General features: G+C 40.2%; 1 protein-coding gene across 5 annotated transcripts in view; it reads left to right on the top strand.

Annotated features, from left to right (window-relative positions):
* pde4cb (phosphodiesterase 4C, cAMP-specific b) overlaps positions 1 to 12,672 on the top strand; it is a 31,765-nt gene that overhangs the window by 12,190 nt on the left and 6,903 nt on the right. The window contains exons 1-7 of one of the 5 annotated variants that reach the window (XM_088395184.1): positions 916 to 1,066; positions 10,610 to 10,801; positions 10,952 to 10,993; positions 11,220 to 11,256; positions 11,392 to 11,465; positions 11,544 to 11,593; positions 11,700 to 11,812. In XM_088395184.1, the coding sequence (XP_088251310.1) occupies positions 996 to 1,066; positions 10,610 to 10,801; positions 10,952 to 10,993; positions 11,220 to 11,256; positions 11,392 to 11,465; positions 11,544 to 11,593; positions 11,700 to 11,812 (579 nt within the window). In that variant the 5' untranslated portion in view covers positions 916 to 995. Of the gene's footprint in view, positions 1 to 915; positions 1,067 to 4,079; positions 4,621 to 10,609; positions 10,802 to 10,951; positions 10,994 to 11,219; positions 11,257 to 11,391; positions 11,466 to 11,543; positions 11,594 to 11,699; positions 11,813 to 12,672 lie in introns of those variants that run through there. The other 4 variants (XM_088395181.1, XM_088395180.1, XM_088395183.1 and 1 more) reach the window with 4 other exon arrangements.

Raw genomic sequence — 12,672 nt, 5'->3', positions numbered from 1 at the left:
AATGACTTATTCCATCATTAACTTTCTGCTTCATGGTCATCCATGAATAATTTGCATAAATGTCTTTTAATGATTCATTTTATAGATTTTTTTTGTATGGTAATTTATGCTACACATCAATATTTTCAGTTCAATTTGGACTTCCTTTTGATCACATGTCTTAACAAGAAGGAACCAGGCTGAGCCAGCTCTCTGCTACTTGTTACCAGACATAATAACACCCTCCAGTCAAATCTCTGTGTGCCAAGGTGAAACTCCCTCCCTTCAATGTTGCTATGTACAAAGTCTTCCAAAGTTCACCATTCTCTTAATCTCCAGCTCAATGTTTTGACATATCAGGCATTGCAAAGTGCATCCTCAAGAATAATCCCCCCGGTAACTTGACGCCAAGTCATTGAGGGTTGGCATGTTTGCTGTGGTAGTGGATACCCTGTGAATATCCCACGGCCCCTGATGGGCAGTCAGTCAGTCAGTCCTCCAGACCCTTGTGGATTTGGTCCTGCAGGAACAACAACTGAAACCGATTGCATGAAATTGCATGACAAAGCTTTTTTTATCTGCAGGAACAACAACTGAAACCGATTGCATGAAATTGCATGACAAAGCTTTTTTTTTTTTTGCTGCTAAACATGATCTGACTCGCTTTGAGTGAAGGTGAGAAAAAATCCTTCACCTCCATGAAATACTTTGTGACTTCCCTCTTGGAAAGACAAATTGACATTTACACTCCAGCCCATTTTGTCTTGGCTTGCCTCACTGGATCATCTGTGAATTTTTTTTTTTTTTTCCTTTTTATCCCGAGGCTCTGAGGATTAATTGGATCCTGCATCTGCTTGCTTTGCATTTGTCGCTTACCTGTTTGGGTTGTTGGAAAGGAAAGAAAAAAATGGAGTTAGTCCACACCCATCGGCTGGTTCTTGAATGAAAATAACACGAGTTGGTTGCGATGTATAGCTTACTGTCGTTGCAGCTGAGAGTGTGAGTTAAGTGTGACAATGAACAAAGACTCGAGATTGGCAAGGAAAGGGGTGACATCAAGTTTCGGTCGACGACACTCGTGCTTGGGGTAGGTTTTTTTTCTTTTTTTGTTAGCTTATTCAGAGAGAGTATTTGCAGATGATTAATAGTAAAACACAAGGGTGGAAATGTTTGCTAGCTATTTTAACTTTTAATCTCACGCCAATAGGATGCGGTCTTTATTTTCATTTATGGAATACCGGCACATGGATTTCACATTTTTTCAATTTTTTTTTTTAGTTTCCCTGATGATTTGACATTTATTATTGCTTCATTTAAAAAAAAAATGGGTTAGAAAAATAACCCAATATGAGATGAAGCGGTACTGCCACAACTTGTTGTTTTTGACCTCACAGTTTTTAAAAAAGTTTGAGATTTAACATGAACGTAACGTGCATTCCTAAAGAAGGAAGGTTGAAGTCGTGTGTCGTTAAACGGAAGTATTCTAAACGGGTGTGGCAAAGGTTTGCCTCGGGGACTTTGATAATGCTCCCAGCTTTATGGATTGTTTGTTATGGACTGAAAAATATCTGTATCATTGAATGCAGCGGATGAGTTGCAGGACTTCCTGAAATGTATTATGTTAAGTTATCTCCGTCTCGGGTTTGAACATGTTTCAAAAGGAGAGTTCCTGTTTCGCTCAGATGTTTTGCAGTCACACGTGGGGCCGAGTGTTACAAGTTGTCATCAGTCAGTGTGTCAAATAAGTTTACTCAGTGACTGTATGGAGACAATTTTGACTGCTGGGTCAGCTGCTGCACACAATGGTTGCTATCATTGCATAAAATGACATTTTATTTGCCAATCTTGTCAAATGATAAGAATGTGATGACATGCGTTACTAATATCTTGGGAAAATTCAACATTTAAATTGTAATCTTGTGAAAATGAACCCTATATATGACCCAGTTTATTCCCAGTATGAGACTCTTAATCAGCAGCTGTAGCCTGCTCTAACCCGGAGCAAGAGCGGTAAAGGGGGAAAAGCATAATACAGCAGGCCCCCAAAATAAACCCACCATGCTTGGAATAGTTCCTCAGCCCAGGGCCTGGCTGCTCATTACACGTGAATGTGACATGTGTTTCTTGTTTCTCATGTATAGACACACACCGTGTCTCTGTCACCATTCCCATAATACATATTAATTGTGCCAGATATGATTACATACACCAAAAAATATTTGTTTATTTAGGAGTGCTTGTAAATATGTCAAATAGGATAGGCATCAGTGAGTATCACTCATCAAGTGAAAGTGCGGTCAAGAAAAATGCAATGTGTTTTGCTTCCTGTATGCAAAACCAGTTCAGTTTGGATGTTGACAGAATGGCCTTTTAATTTCACTGTGTTTTCTTAGGTTAGACTAGAGCGACATCTGCTGGTGAGTCGGTTGGAATGCTGTATCAGGGAGCGCGTTGATGTTTTGGCAATTAATTATCAACGAATATTCAAAGCATAATTCAAAGTATAAGTTTTTAGACGTCAAATCAAATATACAAATAATTTTTTTATATTGATAACAGTGGAATTTGATGACACAAAACACACACCCTTAGACATAAATCACACAGCTTATTCTTATTAACAGAGTTAATGTTGTCATAGGAGCCAGCAGCCAGCTGGGCTGCAAAAGCCATTTGATGGCTGGATTCAGTTACACGGTGGGCGCACAAACACCTCGTTCTCCATCCCCGCCGCATCTGTTTCCAGGTCCAGCGGCTTGGTTTCACAAGCGCTTTGCACAAGGAGGGAAGTGGCCCACGTGTGGGAGGGATAGGAGGTGCCTTTTGCTTGTTAGCTTAACGCAAACTGACAAGTTTGTAAGCATGAAGAAGTCAGCTGTTGTGCAATGGAGATTTTAACCAACTCGTATGCGGCGTGATTTGATTTTGGCAGGTAGCACGGCAAACTCGTGGTTTTGTCAGCCTGTTTCGGGGCTTGAATCTTAACTCCCGGCTTTCCTGTTTGGACTCTCTCTGTGCTTTCTTTGGGTTTCTCCGTTTATTTCAGAAATGTGAGGTTCATCAAAACCTCTAAATGAAGTTCGTCAATTGTTGTCATTGCTGTTTATACTTCATGTGCCTAGCCATTAAATTAAAATGCTAAAAATCAGCCAAGAGCAACGTAACGTGTCCACATAGACAATCTGAACATCTACAACTAGATTGGGTCGGCACCAAAGTTCAATGAACTTCCCTGACCACCATAAGTGTTTCCAGTAACATTTGAACCAAGGGTTGTTTGAGGTTTTTGAGGGTCCCTCCCTTCTTGTCCCACTTTTCTGTACGATGTGCCTGCCAACACTTTTGCGTCAGCCCCCCTTGCCCCATGTCTCAAAAGACAAATATTTGTCCATGAGTTGATGACATATTAGGTCCAACAAGTCCATTCATCCCTTTTGCAGTAACTCACTGGTGATTCTTTTGAAGAAGATAGATTCAGAGAATTAACAATAACGTGGCGTATGCATTTTAGTCATCCTATCAGTTTTGTCACTTTGTTCCAATTCTACAGGAGTTGCGACTTAAAAAAAAAGTAATGCAAAAATTTGCAAAAAATATTTTCAATTTATATTAGAATCAACTACAAAGACATATTATTCTAATCCACCAGTTGAGGAACATCGTTTCTCAATGTGCAATGAATCGAAGGATTTCATCATCTGAAGTCCATATCGTCATGGTCTGATGAGTCCACATTAAAAAAAAAAAAAAAATTATAGACATTGTGCCACATTTTTGGGGGCTATACGAGGAGAAAGCACAGTAAAGCCAGAGCTGAGATTCAAACCATAAATCAGACGTGCTAATCAGTAGTGCTCCCTCCTCAAACTATTTCCAACTCCTTAACTATTTGCCTATGTCTGTTATACAACTTGCATAGTTGCAAAACTACAACTGCTTACGTGCATTTACACTACCGTCATTTTTTTTTTCTTTCACTGCAACCATTGCCCAATCGCAGACCCTCCTCTTTTCCCTACAACACACACACACATTCTGAACATACACACGCGCATACTTCATGTGGTTTTTTTTAAAGGCACACTGCGGCCATGTGCATGGAAGGAGGAGACAAGTTGAGCGAGCCATAGAGGGGCAGAGAGAGGGAGGAGTGTACGGTCTCGTCCGTCACCGAGTTCCGCTCACTTTAGATTTGAAACAAACCGCCTTGCTCTTGCTCTCGCCTTCTCGTCCCCAGCTTTTCGGAACCAAATGAAATCAGGGAATATGGCTCATTAAAGCCAACACTTCCTTGGACTTTCTTTCTTCTTTGGATTTGAGGCATGCATCTGAAACAAACCGAGGAGGACTTTCCTCCATCTGTTCGTGCGTCAAAGGAAACCCGAAGTGGCGTGAGGGCAAAGGAAAGCGCACGCAAAAGTCGAGGAGTCGCGGAGTGGCCGCGAGAGGAGGAAGGGGACGATTAGCGGGCGATCCAGAAAGGAAGGAAGGAAGGACGACTCAGAAGATGAGTTTGCCGACTAACTGTGTATACCTGGCTCCCTCGTTCCAGGAGCGCTACTTGAAAATGCGCCACGGGAATATCGGCGGTTCTCCGTGCGCTGTCAACAGACCCATCGATATCGTGCAGAAGCGAAGACGGTAGGCAAGATGTGCACCAGAATTGCAAACCTTTGACGAATTTCAAAAAGAAGGCAAAGTTTGACACCCCCATCCCAGTTCATTGCTCCATAAATCAGGGAACATAACACATTGAAAGATTTACAGATGAAGTTCATCATCCCTCAGTGATTTATTTGATTATTCAGTCCCAATATCGGGATTAAATTTAACAGAACAATTATATTGATTAATTTTGTGGTTGGCTTTACACTATGCTAGATTGCCTTGTCAGTGAAATTCGTTGTAATTTGACTCCCTTAAATAATTTGGACATTTCTTTGCTGCTTGTCAGGGAGTTTTTAATGAAGCTCTTAAATCACAGATTGTGATTTACAACAAGAATTGGTTACATCTTAATACTCTTTTGAATTTTTAATCATTTCTTGCTATTTCCCCAATAGCCAGCAGACAGTTGTACTGTTTTCTTGTATACAGAAAAAAAAGATATAGCCAATTTATATCAGTTCTCATTCTTCCAGGTTGTAATAATTATCTTAAAGAAAAGTTGAAGTTGAAACGGGATCACTTTAGGAGTTTTTTTTTTTCTTAAATATGCAAATTTAAACAAATCAGCGGAATCATTGCCTCTTACTCTTTTAACAAAATATTTTGTGTATGCATCCAAATAGATGAAGAAAATGGCTTCCTTTTTTTTTTTTTTGAGGTAGGTCATTCCAATCAGTTTTCTATGGCATATTAAATATCACAAGAGTTATGTATGTGCTTTTTGTGTAGTGCAAGGCCATGTTCAGGGTGAAAGTATTTTTTATTTTCAATAGCAACATTGTATTGTTGCCAAGAAATAGTCAGTATATCCCAGCGAAGGAAGTCTGTCTTCTTTTCAGAACCTTTTGAGAGGGAAAAAGTCATTTTTATCCTGTGTGAGGAAAGAGGAGGATCAAAGTATGTTTAGGCTGTCCCGCTGGTAAAACGCCTTTGCAAAAACGTGGCTAATGATGGCAGTCAACCGCATATGGGCCTGATGGATAAACCACATGTGCGTAATAACACTTTGAACGTACAGTCAAGGAAGAGTGACTTTCACTGCTACGTTTAACATAAAAAGATGACTCACCTTCATCATATGACTTTACATTGTAAGGTTTGAGCTTTTCTATTTCATGCAAATATTTGATTGGGCTATGCAAATGCGGTCCACTTGACTATTGTGCTTATCTCAGCTGTGGACTCAGCATTCTTTTAATTGCAACGGTGACATTTCCAAATCTACTGGAAAAATAAGTGAGAGTGAGTGAGAAAGCGAGATAACCTTGCACACCCTGGATTTAGACAGCCGCACAATGACCATTGTATACAATGGGAAAAATATGGCATAATGGACCAGTTGAACTTACAGAAAGAAGTGTGGGCACAAAATCAGTAATATAGTTTAGTTGTTGGAGTTTGTTTGAATTGTATTTATTTTTATTTATTATATTTTATTATATTTTTATTATATTTTAATATTTTTATTATATATACATAATTCTTTTTAAAATTATATATAGTATATAAAAAAATATATATTTTTAAACCATTATTGCTCTCTACAGACATCATAAAATAATGACTAATGTGACCATAACGAAATGTTTTTATCCAGAAGGCGTGGAAATGTCACGTGCAACACACGCAGGTATCGCATGTCTTGTCCTGTCCTGTCCGTCAATGAGCTGTGAACTTTGGTGGCGTCCCAGCGGGTTAACCAGCCCTTTTGGTCATCACGTTGAGACATGACTCACAGTTTACTCATGTTAAGTCATCAGGTCTTTTTTTTTTTTTTTTAACTTTAAACTTATTAAAACACACATTGCAAAGCTATTGCAAACATATTTGAATAAAACAAAAAAATCTAATTACAAGCAGAGATTGTATAGAAAATACTGTGCTCATTGGAGTGTGTGTACATACTATGTGATTTTTAGGAGGCGGGGCATTTTGGGGTGTGTGTGTGTGACGTCAGCAAGTTTGCATGCGTGTGTTAGAGCATGAGTCGTGGCTGCTCCTTGGTGAGTGTGCTGTTTCTGTTTAATTTATACATGCAAGGGCATTCCAGTAAGTAGAGTAAAAGTTGTGGATGCGTGCTGCGACGTAATCGGAAGAATTTGCTCCACATTTTCAATGAGTCAGACATGATTGGAATTAACAATTCATTGTTTTTCTGCAGCCAGTCGGATGCTACTCATTTCAGCCTCGAACTGGTTGCCCATTGCTCAATTAACAAGGGCCCATATTGTGCAAAGAACAAATGTTTTGGTGATGAGGCATCAGTTGCATGCCATGAAATGCATGAAAATTAGCACGATTCAATCACCCTTCGTGTTTTCAGATTTGGTTGGAAACAAAAAACAATTTGAAACAAAAAAGGCACCAATCAATATGGATTTTTTTTTTAGGCCCGTGCTGATTACAGTATTTGTCAGAATAAGATTGTGAAAACAGATTAACCTGTTAATTAATGTTAAACAAATATGGAATGAATCAAACTACTTTTTTAAACAAAAAATATAAATAATAATATAAATAAAATTAATATAATGAATATAAAAAGTACACATTTTATGTTGTTTTAAATAACTCAAATTGAATGTTTTTTATTACGATCTTATCAATTCAAAAGAATAAAACACATCAAATAGCAAAGAAAGCCTTTAGAAAAACAGCCTCAATGTGTTTTTGCCCTGTCCGTCCCACTGTGAGCTTGAGGACCAGCTGCTCCTTAGCTACCTTTAGCTAATTAGAGGAAGAAGTGGCGCAATCGTGACTCTCTGTCCGACTCAATCACCGTATAACCAAAGACGCCAATTAGTCCTATATGAACATGATTAGAGGAGAGCGCAGCGTCGCTTGTTAGCGGCCCAGGTGGAATCTGCGTGCGTGCGTCTTACGGCCTCAACTAGCCCATCCAGTTTGTGTATCAGTGTGATGTCAGGTTGTTCGATTTTTCGATCGATAACAGAGCCAAAAGTGGGCCTTGACCACTGGGTGGGTAATCACTGCCCTCTGTGACTGTGTGTGTGGGTGTGTGTGTTTTGTGTGCTTTTCTGGACTGGTGTGTGACTGTCCTTTCCAGCTTCTAATGATGTTAATAGTGATCAGCCACTGTATTGAATTCCGCGCCACTGGACGGACAGAGCTAATCACGACCCGTAGACTCCTTGATCGATAGCTTTCTTCATGGAAAAGTGAATCTGCCTTTGTGGTCGTGCACAAATATCAATTGTGATTATATTTCAATCACAATTCGAAAATAATGTCAGCGAGGTCAGAGATGTTTCAGTGATGTGTTTTGAGAATTTTTTTGGATAGTTATTTTTATGTGATCTCAACTCAAGATCATGGACAGGCATATGTACCATATATATGTACTAAGTCGAACTGATGACCTGCCTTGAACGTGAGCTTGTCCTTCACTCGGCTATATTTAGACGTGTAGCTGTTCTGAGATCAGATGTTGATGTTGGACGGGGAATGTTTGTTGTGTTTTGACAGTGGTCCACTATGGTTGCTGAGGAGAGCATTACGCATCAGAGTATAATTTAATCATGTTTTATAAAAATTAAAAAAAAATTAAAAAGAGCTGAGGGTTTATTTTTATGATTTTAATTAATCCATATTTTTTTTCATTTAAGTTGAAGGGACATCTCAGCTGGCTTTGAGCGAGACGCTCACTTATGAGAAATACAAAATTTGTAACGCTTTTGTCTTCTGCTGAGACGTACTGATGATGGCCAGCAGAGGGCGGCATTGGCTTACTACTACTTGGCTCAGAATCTCGCCAGTCATATTGTTACATGCAGTAGGTACATAAATTGTTTCTCCATGTGTGACGTCATAAAGACATAAACACAGGGAAAAGGGAAGCAGAGTTAAAAATGGCCGCTGCTTCTTCCAAAGAAATTTCCCATTATTTTTCCCATGCAAAGACAACAAACGGTCTCACTCCACGCAGCGTTCCCTCATCTGTTTTGCCTTTCTCCTCCTCACCTCTTGCCTCCTTCCTGGTGTGATGTGTGAGGCCTCGCAGGCAATTCCCACGCTTACAAGAAATGAAAACAGGAGGTAGCATGTGTTTGGATATGTAAGGCTTGACCTTTGACCCTAGTCCTGTGTCATTCCCCATCAAATAACATCTGGCCGTCAGTGTTCTTTTGGGCACGAGAGAATCTTACTTAAATCCCTCAGCCCCCGGTTCCCATGAGCACATGACACACACATGATACTTTTTGTCATTTTCCATCCTGACATTGTGACTCTTAGCATACTTGTGCCTATTACATGACTGATTGAAGGTCTCCCTAGATTTAGTTTTTTACTTGGAAGTTTGGACTATTGCTAAAGTAAATTCAACAAAATCTGCTTTCATTTACCGGTTTATTTGACCATAATTAGTTTTCAGTGGAAAGTGGTAATTATTATTTCCAGTTTAAAATAAAATGATGGTTGAGTACTACAAACTAAACTACTGAGGGCAGACCGTGCAATGAAAGCTGCAAACTGGACATCCTGGGAACAAAGGCGGAAGGTTAGGATGTGGGTGTGAGAAAAGTTGAGTCGAACTGAATTAAAGCGCAAAAAGGGGGGGCCGTCATTTGCGTCACACAACTGGAGAACAATGCTGAAGGTAGAAGACCACCAAGGTCATCTTGTTATGAATGCAGTGTAAGTGAATGAATAAGACGCCAGCCTGTCTCATTTTCCCTTTCCCGGCCTGTCTGCCCATTTTGTGGAAAGTTTGAATTGATGTTATGCTGACATTGTCAACGTCAATAACAAACGCCAACTATGGCACTTCACAGTGATGGAAAAAGTTCATCTCAATTTAATCTGCTCCAGCAATAAATATGCTGATCAGTCAACAAACACACTCCTTGCTTTAAATCTTTCATTTACAGGATGAACCCTTTAAGGCTTGGATGGTGATTTATTTCTTTTATTTTAAACACATGCTGTAATGTAAGCGATTTTTGCTCAAATTATGCAGTACACCATTTCCACCAGCAGTGGGCGCCATCGCTCTAGCATTTACTGTTTCAACTCAGCAGAATAAAGCCTTTACCTGTACTTAGTGAAAAATAAGGGGTCACATTTAAAACATTGTAAATCCCATTTAAAACTGCACCTAAACATATATTTGCATCCGCTATTAAACTATAGGGCAAAGAAATCCTCTCGAATGAAATGGTGAAGGGTATTTGGGGGAGCTACATACGTAAGTTCCCTCACAGCTGCCTCAGTTCCCCAGGCAGAGCTATTTATAGCTTCTGACGTCACTAGCCTCCTCTGATGGAGCCTCGTCACGGCCAGTTTCACTGAGCTGGCACGGGGAGGGAAACCGGCCTGGGTTAGGTAGAGGGTATCATCATTGAGCTGCTTCAGCCCCGCCCATCTTTGCTATGTCACACCAATGGGCTGCCAGATGATGTACCGCATCACTGTGCTGGATGCAGACTTCCTGAGCATCCCCCCACACCCCCCCCACCTCCACCTCTTCAATTCTCTCGCTGTGAATCAGGCTGGTTCATTGAGCCCGAGTTGCATAATGGGCTAGCCATCTTCCATTTATCAGCCGCAGCTATAAGGAGGAGTGCTTTAGACAGGCTGTGCTAAAAATAGACTCCAATAACCTTCAATTGCTTTGTGAGGGCACCTTTTTTGTTTTCTATTGTTACAACCGGGCAAGAGAGGTGGCTTGGGGTGGCCTATTATTTAAAGATCAGGACAAATAGCTAAAGTCACATGAACGTCCAAGAAGATTCTCACACTGCGGTGTGTCAACAATCTGACGTGATCATCAGTGTGTCCTTGAGCAAGACAGTGTTATCCTGGATTATTATATTATTTGATATATTTTATATTAAAATAATTATTAATTCTATTATATGCTATACAGATACATGATAGTTAGCGATGAGTGAGGGACTTCCTGCAAATTGTCTTTTATATATTGTTTGTCTCTTTTTTTCAGTTTTGATGTGGAAAATGGCCTTTCGGTGGGTCGCAGTCCTTTGGAGTCCCAGACCAGCCCAGGCTCGGGTCTGGTCCTACAGTCCAATGTCCCCCACAGTCAACGGCGTGAGTCCTTCCTCTACCGCTCCGACTCCGATTATGACCTCTCACCCAAAAGCATGTCACGCAACTCATCGACGGCCAGCGAATTGTGAGTACATCATTAAGAAATGACGTAAATGTGATATTTCTTTTTAAAATAGTCAAATGAAGTGTGCTTTTTTTTTTTTTTTTGTAAATATTTGAGCTTCCTATTTATGGCATACTTTGCCCACCAATATATGCTGCTCCTTTTTTGAAGGGACGAGGGATTGAAGCCATGGGAAGTCAGTTGGCTCACTCGGTGAGACAAAGCGTCAAGATTGCTGTGATCTAATTGCGTTGATGTAGATCAGCCCGCTGACCCCTTAGCGCTTTCTAAAATGCTCCTCTCGAAATGCATCACCGCTGTAAAGTTTGTTGGACAACCAAAACAGTCCCAGCATGCGTTTGGAATATCGACATGTTCCTAAAATAATGGCAGAGGTAATCTTTTTTCTTTTTCTAACCTCCCAGTTTTCTTTTTGCAGGCATGGAGAAGACATGATAGTTACCCCATTTGCACAGGTTGGTTAGCATTTACAATTATTGTCAACAATTGAATTTGTAACAGATGTTTGATTTCAATTTTTTTTTTTCTTTCATATTAGCGAGGACACTGATTAGCCTGCATCTTCACTCTGTCTTTGTTTAACCCTTCAGATTCTCGCCAGCCTACGAACAGTAAGAAGTAATTTTGCCGCTCTCACGCATCTGCAAGATCGTGTGGGAAACAAGTAAGAGCAAGGGCAAAAAAAAAAAAAGGAATACTTTTTTTTTTCCTACCATATTGTCCTAAGTGGTGCTTGTTGCAGGTGGCCACCAAGCAGTAACCAGCCACCCCCATGTAAGCCATGTCACACAGGTCAGTACGAGCACTAATATATGTGCTTTTATATCATAACAATATTTTCATATCAACATGTGGAGTCAAAAAAAAACAAAAAAAAACTGTGTTTGCTCTTTTTTAGAAGAGCCTTATCAGAAATTGGCAGTGGAGACTCTGGAGGAGCTGGACTGGTGTCTCGACCAGCTCGAAACACTTCAGACCAGACACTCGGTCAGCGAGATGGCGTCTAATAAGGTGAGACATTTTGCAAAAAAAAAAAGAATTTGAAAATTAATTTTTTTTGTGAATAGAATGAAACTGGATTTGCAAATCTTTCTATTAGAATTGTCCTTGCATTATGCACAATGTGCCAAGTTCATGGAAATTTGGGTTTGTAAAATAGTTTTTTATTTATTTATTAGGGCATTTAACAGATCTAAGCCATTCCGAGAGTGTAAAAAACACTTGAGCTCATTTTCACTGAAAGAGTTAACCAGCAGTCCACTTCTTTCCTCCTCCATTTTTGAGTCAGCGAATCAGCTTCCTCTCCTCTGCCCATCCTCTGAAAGTAGCCAACCTGATTGGACAAAAAAGGGGGAGCCCACACTGTCTGAGCCTGGGGGGAGGGACAAATGCACAGTCCCTGCTTTTTATGTTTCTCATTGATTGCGTGAAAGTACTTGAATAGGTCGCAGCACATTTGCAATCATCTCCTTTCCTGACAACCACTGCATCACCTTCAGGACTGTGGAAACTTATTTTCATTTCTTTGGTTGTTTTTTTTTCTTCCCCCCAACCATCTCTGATGAGTGTAAGGCAGCGCAGGGAACTGATCAAATCTTTTTTTTCCTACCCATTGGATTGTATTTTACGCAGAGAAATAGCAACATGCATGGAATGGCATGCTTGTGTTGGTTCTCCGGGCTTGCCGGAGACTCGGACGGGTGAGCACGCCTTGTTTACATCTGGATTTTGCAGGCTTTGCAGGGGGGCTGTGTAGAATACAGATGAGTAGGACAAGCTTGTTTGAGAGAGCAGACAACATACGGCAATATTATATTTTTGACAGTATATAACTCATATATTGAGTGTGCTGTTGAATGGATAAATAATAA

The sequence above is a fragment of the Syngnathus floridae genome, chromosome 13 (assembly GCF_059516105.1).
Source record: "Syngnathus floridae isolate MCC-2025c chromosome 13, RoL_Sflo_1.0, whole genome shotgun sequence".
NCBI lineage: Eukaryota > Metazoa > Chordata > Actinopteri > Syngnathiformes > Syngnathidae > Syngnathus > Syngnathus floridae.
Note: the sequence above shows the minus strand (reverse complement) of the source record. Positions and strands in the feature narration are given on the sequence as shown.